Source organism: Condylura cristata, unplaced genomic scaffold (genome assembly GCF_000260355.1).
Source record: "Condylura cristata isolate star-nosed mole 26May11 unplaced genomic scaffold, ConCri1.0 scaffold00028, whole genome shotgun sequence".
In the NCBI taxonomy this organism is placed as follows: Eukaryota; Metazoa; Chordata; class Mammalia; order Eulipotyphla; family Talpidae; genus Condylura; species Condylura cristata.
The window spans coordinates 11601268-11625721 of NW_004567129.1; the positions used below are offsets into that span (position 1 = coordinate 11601268).

Genomic DNA, 24454 nt, shown 5'->3' on the forward strand with positions numbered 1-24454 from the left:
AATTCACCAATAAAAGGCCAACAAAACATTAAAGTTTATGAGACAGTAATGCTTGGGGACATTAAAGCTAAAACTGTTCAAATGATTATGTTGCCTTTTTATTACCTAGAAAAATTATTGGAGCTGAAAGTATCACAACTAATTCCATGTGGAACAAAGTAAATGTAGGTGATCATCTCCTGAGTCAGGGGCACAGAACACCAAAATCTGACAGGTCTCAGCTATCACAGCCTGCAACCCTGCTGCATTGGGGACCCGCCCTGGATGTTCTTTCTGGTTAGGGTTTCTTCCTCACTGATGTGAGGGCCCCAAGGGCAGGGCCCGAACACCCTGCTCCTGGCCTCCTGGGCTCTCCTTCTTGTCCTGACATCAGTCCTGAGCTTCCTGGGTCCTCAATGGGCCATTTATGGTGTGGAAAGAAAGATCTATTCAAGATACTAAAATTTTAAATAACAGAGACTTCATAAAAATCTGACTTACACAAAAAGGGAATTTGAGCATGTTGATCCTTTCATGCACGCTGTGCTCGGAAGCTATAAATGATACTGCTAATTCTGAAGCCCCTTCTAGGAGGCAACAGATTTCCTCTTGCCTCAGAGGGTTTCAGCACAGACAGAGAAGCAGCCTGAAGTTCTGTGTTCTGTGGTCTGTGGCAAAGTGAGCATCTGCTCAGTCCAGGGTGCACAGCTGTATGCCCCAGAACACCTGAGTGAGGCCCTCTGTAGATGTGTCTCTGCTAAGCACCTGCCACCATCCATGGTGGACCCAGGGCCCACATGGGTTCCTTACACCAGGAGCAACCGATGCTGATCAGAACACCTGTGTCAGGCAGCTGCCCTTTCCCCGGGGGCCATTGTGTCCCTGGCTGAGGGCCAAGTCAGGAAGGGTTTGTAGTTCCTTATCACCTAGATCCTTAGATGACTACACAGGAAATGACACTTGGGCCAGGGGACTTCAGAGAGGACATGGGTGGTGCTTGAGTCTCCCAAAGGTATGTAAAGGGACCCAGAGCAGGCTGCCGGCAGCTCCTGGAAAGCAGCACCATGGCCCTCTTCTGGCTCCTCTCCTGCTTCGCCCTCTTTGAGGCTGTCTGTGGTGAGTTTGTGACCTGGGGATGCTCACACATGAAAGATTCTAGAAGAAAGGCCCTGAGCCCCAACGGCCTCGCCACCAGGTCCTTACAGTGCATGCTTCCCAGATGAGGCCCAGGGGCTAGTGTAAGTGGAGTCCGAATCCCTGGCCTGCACCCCGGCCTCAAGCCCAGACAGGGAGGAGAGGGGGCCTGTGTGGTTTTCTGAGTCCTCACACCTTATGCCAGGTATGGAAAAGAACTACTTGGGCCCTAGGAAGGCCAATCCACCATAGACAGGTGTGTGGCTGTGGCACAGGAAGGGTGGGCTGCGGAAACCCCCCCATGTCTCCACTGGAGATCTATTCAGTATAAGTGCTAAGTGGTATGTCTCCTACTAAAAAAATTAAGAGTAAAAATAATGCAAAACCTATGTATTTATCCTGCTAAATGAGCTATTTGCTTCAGGGATCTCTCTGACACCCAACTAGGCGCAGCACCGCCCTGTTCTCCCCGCTCTCCCAGGAAGGGGCCTCTGCTGAGTCCCCACCTGTCACTCTGTGCAGGCTTCACACACTCACCCCTGGGGCTCACCCAGAACAGCGGGCTCCGTGGGGGAGCCCCTCCCTGTATCCCCTCCCTGTGCCTGTCACAGCTGCTGTCCCCACTGGGGTGAGACCTCAATTCCCTCCCTGAACAGGGACCAGCAACCTGCACTGCTGTGAAGCGCCTGCAGGGGGCGCCGCTCACAGCGCCTGCTGGGGGTTTTCTGTTCTTTTAAGATGAGGAGGACATGTTTGGAGTCTCCAGCCTGAGGGAGCGACTGGGCCTTGTTCCCCAGGGGCAGGTGCTGCCTGGAGCAAGGCCTGGGGGTGCCTGTCTGTGGGAGGGGCTGGCCCTGCCCCCCCCCTTCCTGTGGCCGAGTTCTCACTCCCCTGGGGCTGCTGGGGATCCCGTGTCCTGACCCAGCAGACACGTCCTGATGTGCCAAAGGCCAGTGTGTCCTCCTCGATCTGGACAATCTCGTCCTTGTTTCCTCCTTCTTCCAATCTTTTTATGGCGGAATCAAACTCCTGTTTTATTAATTAATTGATAATCTTCGATGTAAAGCAATGAATACTTCCTGAATGCTCCAGAATGGAGAATCCCAAATGTCAGTGAATCCTGGCGCGGTCTGGAAAGGGTCAGGGCAGGATCCCCTTCTCTGATTGTAATTCCACATTTTGCCCCAACACACTCTCCAGGGAGCATCACCTGGGAGGGCGGCAGTGTTTGCCACCACCCACCTCCCCCGTTACTAGGAAAATGAGCTGGGAGAGACAGGGGCTGAGGTCTCCATCAAGGAAGAGGAGGCAGGGAGGCCTGCTCTCTCAGCCTCTTTAAGACCCTCTGGGCAGCAGGGCGGGATAGACCCATGTCCTACTCCCATGTCCACGGAAGGGTGCCTAGTTACAGCAGGATGTGGGAGATCACCTCCAGCCTAGAGATTAGGATTCCAGGGACGTTTTCTGTGTGGGCCACATGGCCGTGGGGGACTGGCAAGCCAAGGTGGAAACCAGGTCCAGCGTATGGGGCCTCAGCTTAATGACTGTCCTCTTGTGCCCTCAGGTTGCGGGGTTCCTGCCATTCACCCTGCAAGGAGCAGCAACGCCAGGATCATCAATGGGCTGGAATCTCTCCCTGGATCCTGTCCCTGGCATGTGACTGTGATAGTGAGTGGGAGTGTGCATGCCAGTGGGGGTCACACGGGGCAAAATACCAAAAGGAGCACAGAGCACGGACTGCAGCCCAAATGCTGGCTGGTGTCCAGCCTGCGTGACCTCCCCTCTTCCTCCAGGACGTAAGAGGCAATCTGATATGCAATGGTGCACTCATCTCACCTGTCTGGGTGATCTCCGCCGCCCACTGCAATATCACGTGAGACCCCTCAAGGGACAGGGTGGGGTGGGGGGCAGTGGGCTCATTCCCTTTCCTCACTCACCTGCTCCCTAGGAATGATCACCTGGCTGGAACTGGAATAGTTGTTCGACGCTCAGTAGATAATGAAATTAGCAGGATTGCCAAGGTAAGCGAGACTTACCTGTGCACAGGTAAGTCCTGGGCAGAAGGACTCAGGAGTCTGGAGACCAGGCAGAGCCGCCCCGGGGCCATAGAGTCCCCAACTCTTCCAGGTCTGTCAGGGCCCAGAAGCCACCTTGAGCCCCTGAGTCCCAGCCACATCTGACAGGTGCTCCCTGCGCCCACAGGATTCGGAGGAGTGTGCACTCTGGTGGGACTGAACAGGCCCGGACTGGCTGAGGGCCTAGGACAGGGGGAAAGGGACATGAACCTTCAGCTTGAGAGCTGGGGAGCTCAGCACACTGGCCTCAGATTCTGCTTCTGGGTTCCCCTGAATGAGACCTCCGTGGCCAAGGAGAGCATCTGTCTCCAAAGCCTTCTGGTCCCTGTTGAATCCCACCCTCTCACTTCCTTCTTTCAAATCACCCACAGGTTTTCAACCACCCCAAATTTCACAGAAGAAGTGTGTCCAAGGACATCACCCTTGTGAAACTGGTCACACCGGTTCGCCTCTCTAAGGATAAGGCCACCGTGTGCCTGCCCCAAAACAGGGAGCTCTTCCCCGTCAACACGCTGTGCCTCACCAGTGGCTGGGGCTCTACGCGCTACAATGGTGAGTGGCCGTGACCTTACACCCAGCAGCAGGTCTGGAGTCGGGCTGACTCCGCAGCGGTGATCTCCAATATGTGCCGCTCAGCGAATCCCAGGCAGCCATTTAGAGCCTGAGGCTAGCGATGTCCACGAACAATTTCTGAAGACACAGCTCAGCCCCAGTGGCCCCACCCACTCACCCCTGCAAGCAGCCCACCTGGGTGCACACTCCCCGAATCTTGTGTGAACAGGGGAGCAGGCGCCTGTCAGATGTGGCTGGGACTCAGGGGCCCAAGGTGGTTTCTGGGCCCTGACGGGTTTGGGAGACTTAGGGACTACATGGCCCAGCACAGCACGGCCTGGTCTCCTCCAGCCTCCTGAGTCCATCTGCTCAGGCCAGGGCTACTGGCTGTCCTGCCACAGGACAGTGGCTGCCAGGAAGGGGTAAGGAGTGCCCCTCATCCCCCGAGCGGGTCTGCAGTGAAAAGGATGTCAGCCTCCTTCCCAAAGGGAAAACCTGCCCTTAAGCCCCTGCCCGGCTGGCAGGACCCAGGCCACACCGGTTGGCCAGGCAGGGCCTGTGGCCTCTCCTGTGCTTGGAGAAGGGTCAGCCCCTGGAGTGGAATTGCAGGGCCTGTGTCCGCAGACACTCCAAGGTCTACAGGGCGTGCTGACTTGTGACCCAGCACTTGCTGATGCTGAAGCAGGTGGACAGTCCAGTGTGGCAGCACCAGAGCGTTGCCATCTCCACCCAGGGGGAGCCAGGGGGCTGAGGGCTCTGAGCAGCTCAGGTTCCTGTGTCCCTGCAGTCACAAGTGTACCTCAGAGGCTGCAGCAGTCCTACATGACCCTCATGGACAACCAACAATGCATGCGATACTGGGGCACAACTGTGCCGAAAAACGTTCTCTGTGCCGGATCTCTGGGTGTCACCATGACCAAGGTACGGCCTGACTCTGCCCCAGCCCCTTGCTGTGTCCTCTCTCCTGGGCTGCAAGGGCCACTCTGCCCCATGAGCCCCTCACTACCAGCCCTTGCCCAGTGTCCAGGGAAACAGGACCCCCTAACTGCCCATGGGGAATGTCGGGGGAGGGGGGGTGGTCACCCTCCCAGAGGGGTCTCTCTCACGTGACTATGGGTCTGTGGCTCAGCTGGCTGGCACCCCCAGCCCCGTGCCTGCCGGAGCAGGTGATGGAGCCGAGGTGACTCTGGACTAGGTGGATGTTTCTGGTGCTCACCACTGAGCCCACCTGTGATGACGCAGCACACCTAGATGCAGCCAGATCAGCGCACACAAGTGTCCTGGCACCTCTATCAGGGTCACAAAGGGACCTTTCTCCTCCACAGGGTGACTCTGGCAACCCCCTGGTGTGCTTGAGTAATAACACCTGGACCCTAGTGGGTTTAATGTCCCAGATCAGCAAAGCTAACTCCAGCTACAAGCCATTCTTCAGCCCCCGTATCACTTCTCTCCTGCCCTGGATTAAGAAGACCATGAGAAACGAGTCCTGATGCTCCACTGCAGCTCCCTTTACCCCCAATAAAGCCCCTGCACAGAGCCCTGACTGCTTGTGTCTGACTGGGGAGGTGACTGCAGTGCCCCTGCCCCCCACCAGGAGGCGGCGTGCCCCTCCCTTTCCAGCTCAGAGCCCAGAGCCCCTGTTTGTCAGGAGCTGAGGCCTTTGGGTCTGGGCCTCCCTGCTCAGGGTTCTGGGAACAGTCCAGGACACCTGCTGCAGCCTCATTTCTCAGCCTGGTTTCTACCTCTTTGGAAGATGGGATGACCCAAGGGACTTTGTGGAATGCAGGAGTGCTCCAGGCCAGGCCATGAGTCCTCCTCCCAGCAAGGTGGGCCCGAGACCAAGAGGCACCCAGGCAGGTCTGTCCCTCTCCCCGTGCTCCAGCCTTACGCCCCTGCATACCTGCAGGGTCAAATATTTAATCAGGTTTTTTACTCCACTAGCCTCTGTGGCCATCAGCTGCGGCCTTGATGGCGTCTGCACGTGCTGGGCGCGTGGGCACGGGGCAGGCATGCCTGACGGTGCACACCTGGGGCGGGCATGCGTACGTGCACACAGCTGACCAAGATGTGGGATAAAAGCACCAGAGCTGGGCCCTCCCTGGTGGCGCAGCAGGTTAAAGCACAGCACTGAGAAGCTAAAGCCACTTCTGCATGAGTTCGATTCCCGCCTGCCCCAGAGGTGACCACATGGCGCAGCAGACCTCTCCTGACCTGCCTGCTGCTCCCCTCAGCAGTGTACTTCGTCAATCTGCCTGTTCTGCTCCCCGCTCTGTCTCTGGGGAAGCCTCTCGCCACCCCAGAGCCTCTGGCCTGTACCCCAGTTCTGTATGTACAAATAAATAAAATCTTTAAAAAAAAAAAAAAAAAGCACCAGAGCTGGGGGAGTGAGAAGAGGCGAGACCAGCGAGACCAGAGACAGTGCAGGGTGGGACGGCAGAGAGGGGCCAGGGAAAGGACGTAGAGGTTCGCGGGAGGCGGCCTCAGCCCCCACTGCCGGCCTGCGCCAGCCTCCCTGCGGGCCAGGCTTCCCGCCTGTGTGCCTGTGTGCCGGTTCCCTGCGAGCACTGACACCTGATAAACCCACTCAGGACTCTGGGACTCTCTTTATCCCTCTCCCCAAATCCGCAGTGAGCCTGCCTGTGTATGCGGCACCCCGCCCTGACCACCCACCGTCTCCTCCCTGCCTGCTTGCATCAGGGTGGTGCACACGCGCTCTGAGCGCAGGAGCTGGGAACTGCTCCCTCCAGCTCCACACGCTGACACCACTGTCCCTCCTGGTCTCTCCTGTTTTCAGAGCTCGGGCAGCACCACCTGAGGCCACTGTTCATTACCTTTAGCTGTTGCAGGTGGGTTCCTGCACCGAAGGTGTCAAGCCGTGTTTCACCCTGTGAGCAGCACAGAACTTGATGTCTGGTTCCTAATAATAAATGCTTTCTCTTAATGCCATTGATTTTTATTAAGCACCATTAAAAGCATGGAATGCCTCATGAATTTCATAACACCATGAGGGGCCAGCATGCGAATCTGCTCTGTATTGTTCCAATTGCTTCCAAAGCAGCAGGAGAGCATTAGTTCTTTATTATTATTATTTATTATTATTATTATTATATATTAGATCATTCTTCATTTTGTACATTTTCCCATCTCAGTTGTAATCCCCACGGGCTTCCTACCACCCATTCACCCGTATGCCATCACCACAGTCCTGTGCAATCTTCCCACCCCAGTTCCAATCCCTTTCCCCCTTCCACCCCAATAAAATGTCTCTGGTTTATAGTTGTTCATTGTTTTTGCTCTACTACCTTTGTCTCTCTCTCTCTCTCTTTTTGATCCTTTACGCTCCTGCTATGAGTGAAATCATCCGGTATTTTTCTTTTTCTTTCTGGCTTATTTCACTAAGCATGATCCTTCCAGCTCCATCCATATTGCTACAAAAGGCATGAGTTTATCTTTTTTTGATTGCTGAGTAATATTCCATTGTGTATACGTGTCACATCTTTTTTTTTTTTAAAGATTTATTTATTCATGCATACAGAGCTGGGGTACAGGCATTGAGAGGATTCAAAATAGAGTGGGGAGCAGAACAGGCAGATCGACGAAGTACACTGCTGAGGGGAGCAGCGGGTGGGTCAGGAGAGGTCTGCCACGCCATGTGGTCACCTCTGGGGCAGGCGGGGATCAAACTCATGCAGAAGTGATTTTTAGATTTTTAACCTGCTGCGCCACCAGGGAGGGCCCTGTGTCACATCTTTTTAACCTAGTCTTCTGTTTGGGGTCATTTGGGTTGGTCAAGTAGCCCTCTGACAAGTTTACTGTCACCCATCCAAAATGCTCCTTATTCATTTCTGCACACTGACACCAGAAGCTGTTACCCTCTGCTCTTGATCAAAAAGCTTCAACAACTTCCTTCATGCTTCCCTGAGTGTTTCTGGTTTTCCCACTGTCTTTCCTAGTTCTATTATCCCTGGCGGCTGCACTCACATGGCTGCCACAGTAACTGGAGAGGCTTTCCTCATTGTGCGTACTGGTCTCAGTATATTGAAACCCCAGGGGTCTTTGCTTGTTGCTAATGTGCCTGCAGCTGCCCTGGCTTTGTTCCTTCGCCTGAGTAGCTTCTCGCTGACTCACAGCATTTCTCTATTCAGGTGTCCTTGATTCTGCCAAAGGACATGGTTTTTGCTTCCTCTTTCCCAGTGCAGATGATTTCCTTTCCTTTTCTTGCCTCGTTGCTCTACCTGAGGGTTCCAGAACCAATGAGGACCACAACTTGGGAGCAGCCCCCTTGTAAGTTCCTAATATTGGTGAAAGTTGCGATCCTTCCCCTCTCCAGGATGGGGAACACCCCGGCTGCAGGGGTGTGGGCAGAGACAGCACTCAGCTGACAGGCCTCTCCGCAATAACCTCAGCTGAAGAGAATCCCCTGGTCTAAGGGTGCCCCTCCTCTCTGGGCAGCCACACCCCTGATTGATCAGTGGGTTAAAGACCCATCTGCTCACCAGAGCTGAGCCTGGAGCCCAGGGCCTGCCTGCACCCCAGTGCTCCTTCCCTTCAGGGGATGAGAGCCAGAGCTCACCCCCCACACACTCCCTGCTGCTGGTCCACGTGGAGGCCTTTTCCTGGGCCTGGGAGCTGAGGCCTCCGGCCCCAGAGACTGGGCCCCAGAAAGCAGGAGCTAGACGGGATTCTGGAGTTGGACCTTGGCTGCCGCTACCATTCAAGACCCTTCGCCATGAGTGGAGGAGGCACCATCACAAGGTGAGCGTGAAGGTGGGGAGACTCCCCCTGGCTCTGGGGGCCTTCTGGTTGAGGGAGAATTCACCAGTGGGCGCCCGATGCGGAGTCTGATGAGACGCTGGTGTCTGGAGGCTGAGGGGGGCAGGGGCAGTGCTGTGCTCTTTGTCACAGAGACCCTTGTTCCATGCGGGCGCTCACCTCCAGGTTGGCTGGGACAGGCTGGTGCCAAAAGCAAATGCCAGATATCAACACACAGGAGCAGATGCAGGCTGTGGCCTGGTCCCTGCGCCTCCAGGGCCCTCACTGTGTCTGGCCCCTCCCTGCAGCCCCATACCAGGGGCCTCCACAGCCTTTGAGGGAGGCACTTTCACAGCAAGCCCAGCATCCTTGCTTCAGGCCACCTGGAACAGTAACTGATTAAGGGAAATACAAATGGCGTGATGGCTGTTGGGAATGGGGAAAGGAGAAAAGACAAAGTCATTATTTCAAAATTTCCCTGCCGGGAATTGGGAGCCTCTAATGTGTCTCCGTAGGAAAACCCAATCATCTGGGAACAGGGCCCAAAGCTGCAGGCCGAGAGCTGCTGTGTCCCCTGCAGTGTGCGCATCAGCCTGTGGCACCAGCCAGGCACAGAGCAGGTGTTCTAGGCTGGCAGGTAACAGAGGGGGCCTGGAGCTCTCAGTGGCTTTACAGAGATTTTTATAGTCTGTAGTGTGACACATAGCAGAGAGGGGACCCAAGGAGGGGGAGGCAGGAGGCTGGAGGCCTCCAGGGCCCCTGCAAATCTTCACTCTTCCTGGGCTCCCCGAGTATTCTCTCACCGTCTCTGCTTCTGCCGGCGCCCCTGTGAGGCCCCTCAGCCGGGTGCTCACGTATAGCCCACGCCCCACTCCCTGGCTGCCATCAGACACACGTGTAACCGAGGGTATCGGTCACTGATGCTGATAGCCAGCGGGCGGAAAAACCCCATCAATTTACCCGGCACAGGCTGACTCAAAGAGGGGGGCTGTGTGTTGTAACACAGTTCCCCAGGAGCCTGTTGTCTGTGAGCGCAGGTCCCACCGGCTGAGGAGAGATAACTCTGAAACAAGTGATTGACAAATCAAAGGCCAGCAAACCTTTGGGAGAAACACTGTCAAAGCAATGGTGCTACCTGATTTTTTTAAAATAACATCATAGTTTATTTTTACATCATTTTGTGCCTTTTTCCATCTCAGTTGTAATCCCCGTGGGTTTCCTGTCACCAAATCACCCGTGTGCCATCACCATAGTCCAGTGCACTTCACCACCTCCCCCCCATTTTTGATCCCATTCCTCACCCCACCCCTGTAAAATGTCTCTGGTACATAGTTGTTCATTAATATTATTATTTTCTCCCGTGGTCCTTTATACTCCTACTATGAGTGAAACCATCAGGTATTTTTCTTTTTCTTTCTGGCTTATCTCACTAAGCATGATCTTTTCCAGCTCCATCCAAGTTGCTGCGAAAGACATGTGTTTATCTTTTTTGATTGCCGAGTAATATTCCATTGTGTATATGTACCACATCTTTTTAATCCAGTCATGTACTATTGGGCATCTGGGTTGATTCCATGTCTTTCCAATTGTAAATAAAGCAGGTGCTACCTGGTTTTATTCTAGAACAATTACTTGTGCTAACGTTCTCACAATTAATTCCACATGAACAAGGGAAATATAGATGACTGTTCATCTCTAGCAGTTTGAAAACAGAACAACAATATCTGAGAGATGAGATAATTTATACTTCTTAAGTATGAAAAGAATGACTATATAACAGAAAACACAAATTCAAAACAAAGGCAAACATTTTTGTTAACGTTTGATAAAATTTATTCTGGTAGATTTTAAAAACACTAAATTTAGCTACTAAAAACAGTTTCAACAACTGGCATTGACCAAAAAGTTGTCTGGTACCTTGTTTCCACTGATGAGATGATGTGGTATTTGTAGTACCATTAATAAGTGGTCAAAAAAATCTAAACTAGGCATCAAAACTTTAAAAATATCCCCCACTGTGACCCGCCCTCTGCTGCAGCAGCTCTCTGAGCCTTCCCCAGGCAGCAGTGACCTGAGGGCCGCTCAGCCCAGGCCAGGAGGCCCAGCTCCACCCGCCCGAGGCCTCAAGGAGGGGGAGCTCTGCTTCCCAGGACAGATTCAAGGTGGGGGCCGGGGGCTGCACCCCAGGTAGCCTTGGCGCCCCTCCTGGCTCTGCCCACTGCACCCACACACACATAATGGCTGTTCCGCATGCATCCAGGCAGTCAAAACACATGATCCTATCTGGGCTCCAGCCAGATGGCAGAGGGCAGACGGAGGCATGGCCAGGCCTGTGCCTCTGTGGAAACAGCCCCAGAGGGCCTGAAGCACATTCCAGCTGCTGCTCTGCCCGTCCTCCCTGGGGCCTCCAGCTCCCCTCGGCCTGTCCACAGCAGCTACCCCGCCCCGGGCACAGTCACTTAGGCCAGACACCCCTGTCCATGACCCTGTCCCTCCTCAATGACCAGCGCTGGCCTCTGGCCCCCGAGCAGGAGCTGGGGACTGTGCTGACTAGGTGAGAGGGGCTCCCCAAGTTCATGGGGCTCTCTCATGAGGAAGGCACCCCAAGGATCAGTCACTCCCAGCCTCTGGGCGGCCAGGGCAGGGCTGACTTCCCAGAGCTGGGAAGATACTCAAAGTATAATGTCAAGAGAGAAACAAAATAATAGACAAATATATTACAACCTCAATTTGTCTAAAAATACAAATTCAAAACAAAGGCAAACAAAGGCAAAATATTTTCTAGATATAGAAAATATATTTTTTTAAGATTTCTTTATGCATACAGAACTGGGGTACAGGCCAGAAGTGCAGGGGCAGTGAGAAGATTCACCAGAGACAGAGTGGGGAGCAGAACACGCAGATCAATGAAGTACACTGCTGAGGGGAGCAGCGGGTGGGTCAGGAGAGCTGTGCTGTGCCATGGGGGTCACCTCCGGAGCGGGGATCAAACTGGCATTGAGGCGGCTGCAGCCAGCTTATAGTGCTGCACCTTAACCAGTTGCACCACCAGGGAGGGCCCAGATTTAGAAAATATTTATAGTTGTAAGTAGGAGTTGGCATTTCAGGACAGATCACATTGGTAGGGGATGTAGTATTTAACATTAATTTTTTTCAGTATTTTATCAATTGCCTGTAATGAACCTGTATCAAGTTCATAATAGGAGAAAAGTGTTATTTTTAAAACTATATGATACGCACATTCACTCCCATATTGATTATGGCACTGATTACAATAACCACATAGAGAAACAACTGAGTTCTAACACGCATAAGTGGACTAGGAGGCTGTGGTATATAGACACATGGACTCCAACTGAGAGCATAAGGGGACAGGCCTGGACCCCAGTCTCCCCAATCTCAACATGCCCCACCCAGGAGCTCCTCCGGGGTGACTGTCCTGAGCCCGGGAGCCGCCTGCTCACCCTGACCTACTTCTCCCAGGGGAGCACAGGCCAAGGCCTTGGAGAACACTCAGTTCTCACCTGGGGTCTTCTCACCTGGGAGCCCCGACACCGTCTGCAGCAGCCCCTCCTGCTTTGGGGGCCTGTCATGTGATGTTCTTCCTTAGTGTTTCTCACTAGTCTGGATCATGGGGGCAGGAGTGCTCTGTTCACAGGGGTGTCTTGAATAGAGAGGGTCCTACCCTGGAGGCTGAGGTCCTGAGGCCCCACGAGGGCAAGGGCCTCCCAGGCACATCCCTACTCCTGACCCCCTGGCCTGTCCTCCTTGGCCTGAAATCAGCCCCGAGCTGTCTGTGTTCTCAATGTATCCGCAATGTACCATATTTTTTTTAAAAGATGTATTTATTTATTTATGCACACAGAACTGTGGTGCAGGCCAGAGGTGCAGGGGCAGTGAGAGGATTCAGCAGAGACAGAGTGGGGAGCAGAACAGGCAGACTGACAAAGCACACTGCTGAGGGGAGCAGCAGGTGGGTCAGGAGGGGTCTGCCGTGCCACGTGGTCTCCTCCGAGACTGGGGATGGAACTCACACTGAAGTGGCTTTGGCTTCTTAGTGCTGTGCTTTTACCCACTGGGCCACCAGGGAGGGCCTTCAATGTACCATTATATAATGAGTATCTAAAGCCACTAAAACTTTAAATAATGGCTACTTTCTAAAATGTGAATTTTTACAATGAAAGGAACTTGGTTGAGAATGTGGCAACCCTCCAGGCCCTGTGTGATTGAGTCTGTGTCTGAGCCCTGCTAGCCCAAAGGGGGCTGAGCCTTATCAGTTTCTCTTACCTCAGGGAGTTTCCCTGAGCAAAACTAGACACAGCAAAAGGCCTTGGGCTCTGGTGTCTGTGTTGAAGTTGAGTCCTGGGTGCTGACTCTGGGTGCCCTGGGTGAGGGTCCCTTAGATGAGTCTTTGTGAGCACCTGCCGCCCCCATGATGGTGCCGGGCCTGCGGGGCCCACAGCCGGGAGCTTCCCCCAGGGGTTGGCAAAGTGGATGGGTGACAGAGAGCCAGGAGCTACCCTTTTCCCTGGTGCTGGGTGATCTGGGCTGGGCCTGTGTAGGGCAGGACTGACCATGGGGAGGGGGCTCTCAGGTCAGGCTCCTGGATCAAGAGGAGGGGGCTCTCAGGTCAGGCTCCTGCCCTGAGGCTGAGGTCCTGAGCCCCATGAGGGCAGGTGCCTCCCAGGCTCATCTCTACTCCTGGCCCCCTGGCCTGTCCTCCTTGTCTTGACATCAGGCCTGAGCTTTCTGTGTCCCTGAGTGGGACGAGGGCTCCCAGGCAATGTAAAAGGGCCCCTAAAACCAGCAGTCTGCCCCCCAACTTCAGCAGCATGGTCTTCCCCTGCTTCTCTCCTGCATTGCCCCCACTGGGGCTGCCTTTGGTGAGTGTGAGGGTCCGGGGACAGCCAGGCCAGTGCGAGTAAGGGACAGGCAGACAGCACCACCCCTCCCACTCTCAGCACCTCTCATTCTGGCCTCTCTTCTGCTTATCATGAAGGAAAGAATCTTTGATGAATGTCCAGGTCCAGTGTACGAAAGAGGTCGAGGAGAAGGCTAGGGAGGAGATCGGGACACCCCCATTTGCTTTATAGCCAGACCCCATCACACTAGACTAGAGGGTTTCTGTTGGGATGAGGGGGCTCTAGGGAGCGGGGTATACCAGAGAGAGCGCTGAGCAGAACAGTCCTGGCCCTCGGCCCCCAAGCCTGTGCAGTTAGCCTGAATTTGCAGACACATGAATGGCGCTTCTGGGTTTTCTGAGGTCTGTGCCAGGCACGGAGAAGAGTCATTTTTCCCCACTGAGGACAGAGGCCCCAAGGGTGACTCAGGGAGTTGCGGTGGGCACAGTAGGTGTGGCCCAGAGACACCTGCATGGTCTCCACCCAGGAATCCTGTGTAGTGCCAGCACTTGTTAAGGGGGTTGTTTTCTATTACTAAAACACAAATAACACAATTTCCATGTATTTTCCCTTGAAATTTAGCGAATGTTAATTTTGCTAAGTGACCCCAGCTGATTTGCTTCAGGAATCTGACACATGCACCAGGCTCAGCAGCCCCCTGGGCCCTCGCCTCCCCCGGGAAGGGGCCTCTGCTGAATCCCTGCCTGTCACTCTGTGCAGGCTTCACACACTCACCCCTGGGGCTCACCCAGAACAGCGGGCTCCGTGGGGGAGCCCCTCCCTGTACCCCTCCCTGTGTTGTCACAGCTCTGTTCCCACTGGGGTGAGACCTCAGGTCCCTCCCTGCACAGGGACCAGCCCCCCTGCATTGCTAGGACGCGCCTGCAGGGGGCGCCGCTCACAGCTCCTGCTGGGGGGTTTCTGTTCTTAAGAGAAAGATGAGGAGGACATGTTTGGAGTCTCCAGCTTAAGGGTGTGGCGGGGCCTTGTCACTGTCCCCAGGGAAGGGGCAGGTGCTGCCTGGGGACCTTGGGGGTTCCAGCTGTGGGAGGGGCTGGCCCTGCCCCCCTCTCTTCCTGTGGCCAAGTTCTCACACCCCTGGGGCTGCTGGGGATCCTTGTCCTGACCCAGGAGATGCATCCTGCACATGCTAAGGCCCTGCATGTCCTCTTTGTTCTGGAAAATTTTGTCTTCTGTTTTCTGCTTCCTTGATATGTCCCAGTCCATTTCCATCTGACCTGCTTCCCCTAAGACAACTCACCTGGTTGTGACTGGGCAGTTTCACCTGAGCTCAAAGAAGAATGTCCAGGTCCCGAAGATTGTCCAGGTACATCAGGCTTTGCCTGATCTACCAAGAATTCTTGGATAAGAGACTAGGGTTGGAGGCAATATCCAGGGAACCCTCCAAAGTGACTGAATTAATTTTGGTTCAGATTTTTACAGTCCGTATAAACTGGTGGATTGAAATAAAAGTCTCCATCCTTTAGCAATATTATCCTTCATGATGCTGAAATTCTGCCCCTGTGGCCAGTGGGGAGTTATCCATCTTGGCACTGAGCTTTCTGACAGGACACTTGTGCTTCCATAGTTTCCTTGCTGTCTGGTTTGATAAGATGCCCAGACCCTGAATCAGCTATTTCTCTAACATCCTCTAGGTTCTTTGAGTACAGGAAGAATTTCAAGTTCACAGTCTAGATGGAGGGGTTGTTCATGATAGGTGTACTGGTCATTGTTTCTAGATCTTTCCGGTGGGGAGAGCCAAGAAGGACTTAATAAATAATTTAGTCATAGGGTTTGAGTCATCAAAAATATCATTATTGTTTATATCATGATATATGTCAATGTTACCTTCAATGTATCTTATGATTGCACATTTTATATCTAAATCTTTGATACATCTGGAGTTTAATTTGTGTGTAAAGATGATGTGGAGAATGAACATGTGAAGGAGGTAGAGAAATGAGAAAATGACTGGTCAGGGCAACAGGGGAAGAAAGATAGACAGAAAAAGGACATAAACATAATTAGTGGTGCACTATCAAGCTGTCACCAGCCACTGCAGCACGAGTTTGATCCCTGGCCAGGGAGGTGACCCACATGGTACAGCAGACCTCTCCTCTCTCCCTGATGTTCCCTCAGCGGTGTGTTTCATTAGATCCACGTGTTCTGCTCCCCACTCTGTTTCTGGTGAATCTTCTCACCCCCTCATGTCTGGCCTACATCCTAGCTCTTGTATGCATAAATTAATAAGTCTTTTAAAAAGTAAACACTGCTGTTCACCTACCACAAATGTGAGTTGTGATCAAATTAAATAGGAATTGCATGCACAAGCCTGCTAAAGTTACTCTTCCTTTCCTTGCAAAACTAATTTGACCTCTGTGCTGGAGTATCATAAAGTCAAAGCTAAGCCCCCAATCCTGGCCAGCAGGAAGGTTTGAAGACTTGAACTGATGAAAGGAAACAGGTAAGGTTGCTGTGGGAACCAAGTCATAAGGCATCTGGTCACTTTGACCGTGAATGAGGAAGCAAGGCCAGGACACATTCTGTGTCAAAAATCAATGCCTGGGACCAGACTTCTTAACTGGCACAAACCGACCCCTCATCATGAAAAGCCCACGAAAGGCCCTCCCTGGTGGTGCAAAGTGTTAGGACGCAGCACAGCAGGCTGGCTTCAGCTGCTTCAGTTAGAGTTCAATCCCTGCCCGGAGGTGACCCACATGGCGTGGCAGACCTCGCCTGACCCGCCCGCTGCTCCCCTCAGCAATGTGCTTCCTCCATCTGCCTGTTCTGCTCCCCAGCCTGTTCTGTCTGTGGTGAAGCCTCTCACCACCCCTGCACCTCTGGCTTGTACCCCAGTTCTGTATGCATAAAGAAATAAATCTTAAAAAGAAAAAACCATGAAAACAGGCTACAACAAAGAACCCCAAATCCTTCTTCCTCTCCAGTTTCACCTGCTGCTTCTCTTAGCAGTGTATTTTAATAACCCCCCTTTTTTATTCTCCACTCTGTCTCTGGTGAATTTTTCCCCCTGGCGCCAGCAGCCGCAACCTGATCTCCCCACAACATTCCGGTCACCAACCAACCCACTTCCCAGAGTCAGAAAACCAGGGTGGGTTATGGCTGTCCCCTGGTGGCCAAGGTGAAAACTACTTCATGGCTCTCTCTGGCCTGATCTTCCACCGCCAAACACTTCTGACCCAGAAGAAGACAATGAGGTGCCTTTAAATGATCCAGAAACCCTAAACAAAGGTGAGGAGAAACTTGTGGATGAATTTCATGTGTATACACACACACACACACACACATATACATATTTATATATTACATATATATAATTTTTTAAGATTTATTTATCTATGCATACAATAACTGGTGGGTGCAGGCCAGAGTTGTGGGGGTGAGAAGATTCACCAGAGACAGAGTGGGGAGCAGAACAGGTAGATCTGCTGGAATACACTGCTGAGGGGAGCAGCGGGCGGGACAGGAGAGGTCTGTTGTGCCATGGAGGTCAGCTCCCTGGCTGGGGATCGAACGCATGCTACAGTGGCTGCGCATAGCTTCATAGTGCTGCACTTAAACCGATGTGCCACCAGGGAGGCTCTAATATATATATGTATATATATTAACATGAGGGTCACATGTCATCATTTCAACATGTTATCAATGTTTAAAAATTATACATGATATATGCATAGGAAGTTTTTTTTAAGATTTTATTTATTCACACAGAACTGGGGTACAGGCCAGAGATGTGGAGGTGAGAGGATTCACCAGAGACAGAGCAGGGAGCAGAACAGGCAGATCTACGAAGTACACTGCTGAGGGGAGCAGCGGGCGGGTCAGGAGAGGTCTGCCACGCCATGTGGTCACCTCCCGGGCAGGCGGGGATCGAACTCATGCGGAAGGGGCTTGAGCTTCTTAATGCTGTGCTCCAACCCGCTGCGCCAGCAGGGAGGGCCCAGCATAGGAAGTTTTTAAAATGCTGTGTATACCTTAATTTAAGCACATCCTAATTCAGATGCTAAACACTTGATCTGTATTCCATTTCATAAAAACTACCATGAAACAGTAGTTTAAATGCCAAAGTTATTCCAACCACACTTCAAAATTTCCAGTTGGGACTTAACCTGCAAAGTACATGCATGAAAGGCCCCTATTTAAGCCGGGGCCTGGCTGGTGTTACACACATGGCCACTAAAGGGAAAGTTCTACTTTGTTATACAGAATTCTGTCAGGGAGCCAGGCAGCGCCCAGAGGGAGGAGGGAAGGTCTTTATTTAAGCCTGCTGGCCCAGAGGAGAATGCTTTCCAAAGTCTGAGCCCTGAGCCATCAGGTAACAGAATATTTATTGCCTCACCAGTGGTGCATTTGCACTTTAAAGCAAGCAGGGAGCACAGAAGCAAGAGCTTCCTAAGCAATATCTGGGGTACACAAGTCAGGCTTGTGGCCTTGGGAACACTTATCAGGGACTGCCCGGAACTTCCAGTCTGCATGAAAGCTTGGTCTCAACATAACTTTAGCTAATGAACAGGTCAGCCTGGCCTTTCCCACTTCAACTTACCTGGTCTGCTGAGGGGCCTTACCTCCCTGTACTGAGTTGCACCGTGTCTGATGGGATGTGAGCTCCCACCTCTCTGTTCAGAGGACCCCACTTCTTCCTCAAGCAAGTCTCTGTATCAGTCACACAAGATTGTTCAGAACTCATTTGGAGGAGCATCACGCCAATCACCTGTCACTCATCACGGCATCTGCACCCCAGTCCAGGCACCCCTGTGTCAGCTGCCCCACACCATCCAGGAAGGAAGTGTTAAGGAGAAGGATGTCCTAAAGGAACTCTGCAGAGTCGTATGGACTCCACCCCCTACTGCAGCTTTCTGAACCCTACACACTACTCCAGTGATTGGAAACTACAACTCCCAGCAGTACCAGGGAGAGAACTGTGAGGACCCAAGGGCGGAGCTAGCAGGAATTCTGGGACATTTGGCGGATAAATAGGGTGCGATTGTATCTCTCACGCTCTCGCTCGGGGAAGGGCTCTCTGGAGCGCGTGACTTGGTGTGTTCAGTCAGCCTAGCCGTAAGGTATTCCAGTTACTCTCTTTCCCTGGGTTGTTTCCTATTCCTTTCCCCTTTTGTAAATAAACCCATTATTGACCCTTTTGTGTGTACCTGCAGTATAACTGAGTTGTGAGCACTCGGGTGAGGCCCCACAGACAGGCGGCCCAGTCCGCTCTGGGCTACCCTGTAACAGAAGGATCCTCAGCTGACAGGCCTCCTTGGAATGGTCTTTGCTAAAGAGATTCTCTTGATCAAGGCCCAGCCTCCTCTCTGGGCGGCCACATCCCTGGTTGGTCAGTGGGTTGAAGGCCCATCTGCTCACACTGGGGCCCATCTGCCTACCTGTGCCCCCTGCGCCCCCCTGTACCCTCCTTCCCTTCAGGGGGTGGGAACCAGGAGCTCTGACATCCTGCTTCTGCTTCTGCTTCCTGCTGCTGATGTTCACGTGGCACTGCTTCCCGGTGCCTGGAGATGCAGCCCTGGAACCCAGGGACTGAACCCCAGAAAGCAGGCGCTGGCTGGGGTTCTGGACCCCAGCTGGTAATGAGGACCCTTCAGGGTGGGAGAAGGCACCATGACAAGGTCACAGTGAAGGTGGGAGACTCTCACATGACACTGGATGGCGTCTGATTGGAAGAGATGTCACTGCTAGGTGCTCTGTGTCCAGAGTTTGTAAACTGAGGAGGGGGGAGCCTGGATAAGGGTGGTGACAGTGGGGGGCTGCCGCTGAGCAGTGAAGGCTGTGGGAGAGAGGAGCAAGCCTGGGCATCCTTCATATTTAAGTTGATGTGGAGATCAGAGAGCCTCCTTCAGGCCAGGCAGAGGGGAAACTGAGGCAAGGACAAGTTTATTCACAGAGAAGCTAAGCTCTAAAGGTGACACTCTGTATTGAGATGCAGCTGCAAGGCCCAGTCAGGGCCTGGGCAGATGGGCATGGCAAACAGGCCATACTTCATCCTGACAGAGCCATGTGAGGACACAGATTGGACTCATCCCCCTTACCCAGGGGGGTACATTTTAGGACCCCCAGTGAATGCTAGAACCCAAATAGCATTAAATCCCCAATAAATGCTATTTGGACCCATAGGGCCCTCCCTAGTGGTACAAAGGGTTAAAGCACAGCACTATGAAGCTGTCACAGCCACCACAGTGTGAGTTCCATCCCCAGCCAGGGAGCTGACCCTCATGGCGTGGCAGACCTCTCCTGACCTATCCACTGCTCCCCTCAGCAGTGTACTTCATTGATCAGCCTGTTCCGCTCCCCACTCTGTTTCTGGGGAAGCTTCTCACTGCCCGCACCTCTGACCTGTACCCCAGTTCTGTATGCATAAATAAATTTTTTAAAGGGATTCATATACATCCCAAGAGAGACAGGGGAAAAGCCAGCTGGTGGGCAGGACCAAGTGAGAGGCTGGGCCTAGAGGCTGAGGCTCTAAGGGCAGAACAGGACAGTGGACACGGGTCATTGAGGATTCTGGAGCAGAACCTGGTGGCTAGTAGAAGCAGGTAGAGCAGCAGGGGGCGCCCCTGAGGGAGAAAGGGGACTTTGTGCAGGAGCCAAAAGAAGGATGATGACACTTAGGTGGGCACAGAACCAGCAGGGGGCAGGGCCTGCAGAATGAGACTTGGTTCCTGGGCCCTGACAGCCCTGGGGCACAATAGAGTCACCTCTCAGGGACCCCAGGCACTGAATGCAAGGAAATCAAAGTCATAAACTAGTACTCTGTGCCTCATAAACAGCCTGGCATTCTGTGCACCCCACATGAGAGCCAGGCCCCGTGGCCTACAATTGAGTTCGTGCACCCGCCTTCTTACTCCCACACCCAACCGAATTGCCTTCAGTTAGAGTCTCACTCCCGCCCTTGGGGGCGCCGTCAGCCCTCAGGCTGAGCAGTGGTGCCTGGCAGGAGCTGGTCCCCTCAGCATCCCACAGAGCAGATCCTGGCCCCGGGCAGGGGTGCTCAAGCTGGGGTCCTCCCCCCTAAAGAAACAGCAGCTTCTAGCCAGGTAAATTATCTCCCTCACCCTGCACCTACTCACACACCGTGAAAGCGAGGCCCAGCGCGGTTTGAAAGCAGCTTCTGGGCGTTTCTGATGCAGCTCATGTAAGAGCCCAGGAGCTGGAGTGACACTGCAGTGGCCTCTCCAGGGGGCGGAGGCCCAGCCTCCCTGGGTGGGTGGACACAGGGGCCAGAGAGAGCTGTGTCGTTCCGCTGTGGCCACCAGGGGACAGTGTTACCCTAATGCTTCTCTCAGGTGAGGGGCAGCCAGGTGAGCCTCTGAGGCCTCTGGAACCTGCTGGCAGGAAGGAGCAGGAGCACTGCCTTGGAACATGCTGGAAGCCAGGGCACTATTTGGTTAGGCTTTAGGTCGGTAGAAGCAGTTTACATCCGTGTGCCCAATCCCACATCTTCCTGTACCCTCAGCACACAAAGTCTGGGTTGTCTTTGGAAGAAATTTCTCAAGTTTTTCATTTCATGGATTTCTACTCTAAACTTCAGTAAATCTGTCTTTACTCTCACACTGTTTCCTTGCTCATTTATAACTTTCTAAGCTAGAGAGGTATACTGACTTTATACTTTTGCCCACAAAGCAATGATGTATATCGATCCTTCCTGGGTTAGCCCTTCAACATGCTTTCTCATTCCCACTTGGATTTCCTGTTTGTCTACAGCTTACTGAGAGCTTCTTGTTTAGTTTCAAAACAAGATTCTCTAGGTTCTTGTTTTCTGGAAGTCTTAGCTGGGGTTCTCGCCTGGTCCTCCCAGGAGCCCCATCCCTGTGTCCCCACACATCCCATCAGAACAGTGCTGTGGCTGGACCAGCCCTGGAGGTTCTTGTGAGGGTCAGGAGTTGCCACCAGCAAGAGTTTTCAGGAAACCAGAAACGCAGCCAGTTTATTTATCACAGGGCCTGAGGGGGGACCCACAGGGGTTAGCTGGGAGCCCTTAAGGCTCTGCTTTATTGGGGTTGAAGGTGTGGTTAAAGTTTTGGGATTTATTCTTTCTTAGTGAATTTAAAATATAAGCTTGGGAACAGAATAAAATTCCAGGAAGAAAAGTAAGTGGATCAAAGAAGTTTATCCGAAAGCCTTAAGATCTGGAATATAAAAGGATTTGGCAGGTGGGGGTCTGTTCTCACCTAGTCCTGAGTCTGGGGGTGACTGTTCTCCACAGCTGTCTGTGAGGCACAGGCCTGGACAATGAGCTGAAGCCAGGCTCTGGGCTGACCATTTAATGCCCATGGCAAGGGCTTCCCTGCCTGCCCTGTGACTCAGGTACCAGCCATGGTGGGGCCCTCACAGGCTGGAGAGCGGGTTGGGTCCGCCAGAGCAGGGCCTGGCCAGCGGCGCCCACCTTAGTCAGGTTAGAGTGGCCCATCCTGCAACGGCACACAGAGCAGCCTCAGTCCAGGCCTCAGAGGGCTTTGCCCTAATTGAAGCGTCCAGCCTGAAAATATTAATAGATGAGTGAAAGTTAATCTGGACAAATAATGGTGGAGGCTTCTCTTTGGGGTGCCGTGGTCAGTGTGCTGTGCATGTGTCTGTCCTAGGTATCGTCTCCCAGGAGGAGGTGGGGGCATCGCCACCAGTGAGCTCCTAGGGTCCACTGCAGTCATGAGTGGGGTTTAGTGGTGGAAAAGCCTCCTCCTTCAGGTGGGTCCTCCCTGGTCACTCTCTAGCAGGGTCCTGTCACAGGGGAGGTGTACAGCTGATAGAACTGGGGGAATGGGGCCCCAGGACTGGCCGCTTCTGTGTCTCTGCTGCAGGGGCTCAGCTGGCACCCCAGGCCCTGAGCCCCTAGGCCCCTAGGGCCCTGTACAGCCTGGGACGAGGCGTCTCAGGGAGGCTAATGAGCAGGCCTGGCCCCGCCTGTGTGGACAGAGGACGCGTACGGAGCAGGTCCCGGCCAGGTGCCAGGTGGGCGTATGTTGGGCAGGCCCAGCCCAGCCGGTGGCGTATCGGAGGACAGAGCGGGGAGGGCTGTCACCCTCTGGGGCTCCCTGAGGCCCGCACCCTGCAAGGGGATCAGCCCCTCTGCCGGGACTGGGGGTCTTGCCAGCCTGGCCCCTTCCCCAGGGCCCTGGCGCCTCCCCTGCTCCCCCGAGGTGCAGGCTGCTCTGCACTCTCCACCGTGATTCTGGGGGGGTGTTGGGGGGAGGCGCTTCCTCCCCCGCCCTCCAGGGCCACAGGCTGCACACTGACACAGGAGACCAGCGGGAGGAGAGGGACGGTCCCCACACTCCTCTGGTCACGGCCGGGGAGCTGCGAGTCTCCAGAAAGGGGAACCCCCAGGCGGGAAACAGAGCGAGGGAGGCTGGCTTAGAGACGGGGGTGCAGGGTCCCTACACTCAGGGGCCTGCCTGGGGATAGGGCTGAGGCCGGGTCCCTCGGACACTGGGGAATCCTGCTTTCAGGAGCACAACTGGCAAAACATCCCCTTGGACCGTGGTCTGTGGTCAGCCTCCCCTTAGGCTCGGTCCTGCCTCCCTGCTGGCCTGCTCTAAGCTCTGTCCCGAAACTCTTATCTCTGACTCTGACTAATAGGACTGGCCCACAGTCAACTTTCCTGCCTGGACACCCAGAGGGTGTCAGGGCTAGCTCCAGGGGGATGATTTCTTCTTCCTGCAATGTGTTTCCCCAGCTCATCTGCTGGTGCCTTGGGCCGTGTTGTGGCTATTTATGTCTTCAGATATCTTTTGTAATAAAATGCAGGTTGAAGCCAGACAAAATGTGTTTGTTTCCCCCCCAGCAGAGACTTGTTGTAAGGTGGTGACAGAGCTCTGGTCAGGTGGTGGACCTATCTCAGGGTCAGGATCTCTCTGGACAGGCTCCCTATGTAGCAGGTGCAGCAGCCATGGCGACCTAATGTGGTGCAGACGGAAGGCAAAGCCTTAGAGAGGGGCCTGCACTTGCTTCCAGCCGTCTGAGCTGTGCCCCCGAGGCTGGTGTGGAAGACCTGGGTGGGGGTTTTCTGGGGGGGAGGTGCTGTGGGCCGCCTGTGGCTGTGGCTGTACTCTTTGTCACAGAGATATGACACTGCCCTGCAGGCAGTCAGGACAGGTGACTGGTTAAGAGTAGCAAAGTGACAAAGAGACACCACTACCAAAAATGGCCATAGGACACCAGGCGGGGCAGAAGTCATTCACAGAGTCATTAAACCAGGTACAGAAAGGAAAAGTCCTTAGGTGCCGACTTCCAGGGCAGTTTTGAAACTGCTACAGAGCCTGTAGAGGTGCAGAGCAAAGGAAAGGCCTGGAGACCCAGGCCATGGCAGGGCTGGTCCTTTTCAAATTCTCCATGACGGTTATTCAGGCAAACCCAGGAACAACCGCACAGAGGACAGGCCTCCCAGGCTGCAGAAGGCGGTGCCAGGGCAAACTCCGCTGGTAGGGGCAGCCGGCTTCTGCCGCTGTGCTGGGACCCTGCTGGGCCTTCTCTGCAGGGACCTTCCCCCTGGCAGACCGCAGAGGCGGCAACACCCCTCCCATGCAGGTGCGGGGTAAATGAAATGAACCAGGCGTTTATGCCACTGGCCCTGTGTCTGTCACCTGCGATCTTGATCGAAGGCACATGGGAGTGGGGCTCGCGTGCCTGAAATGGACACCTGGCACGAGGTTTGAGCATGTACAAAGGTGCACACCTGGGCTAGGAGGGAGGGCTTGCTTCCCCTGCTGACCACTAAGGCCTGTGAAAATGATGCCAAGGGTACCCAAATTCTCCTTTAAGTCCCTAGAACCCACGGGAAATCTGCCCAGCCTGGGATGGTTGCAAGATAACAGGCCTCATTTTTTTTTTTTTACAAAAGTTTGTTTTTACATCATTTTGTACATTTATTTTTCCATCTCAATTGTAATTCCCGCGGGTTTCCCATCACCAAGTCACCCATGTGCCATCACCATAATCCCGTGCATTTCCCTCCCCCCACCCCGTTTTTGACCCCATTCCCCACTCCACCCCCGCAAAAAGTCTCTGGTATATGGTTGTTCATTATTTTTGTTATTT

The 24454-nt window shown here is 53.6% G+C and overlaps 2 protein-coding genes across 2 annotated transcripts in view; both read left to right on the plus strand.

The window, feature by feature from the left end:
• The first annotated feature begins 1043 nt into the window (after positions 1-1043).
• On the plus strand, positions 1044-5230 carry LOC105854162 (chymotrypsinogen B-like). Its single transcript, XM_012730466.1, has 5 exons — positions 1044-1095; positions 2678-2781; positions 3560-3740; positions 4528-4661; positions 5066-5230. Exons 1-5 carry the CDS (start codon positions 1044-1046, stop codon positions 5228-5230), a joined length of 636 nt encoding a protein of 211 aa, XP_012585920.1.
• A 2882-nt stretch (positions 5231-8112) lies between these two features.
• The window catches only part of LOC101632979 (chymotrypsinogen B-like), a 23962-nt gene continuing 7620 nt past the window's right edge, over positions 8113-24454 (plus strand). Inside the window, exon 1 of the mRNA XM_012730577.1 lies at positions 8113-8495. Within this exon, the coding sequence (XP_012586031.1) occupies positions 8470-8495 (26 nt within the window). The 5' untranslated portion in view covers positions 8113-8469. The remainder of the gene's footprint in view (positions 8496-24454) is intronic.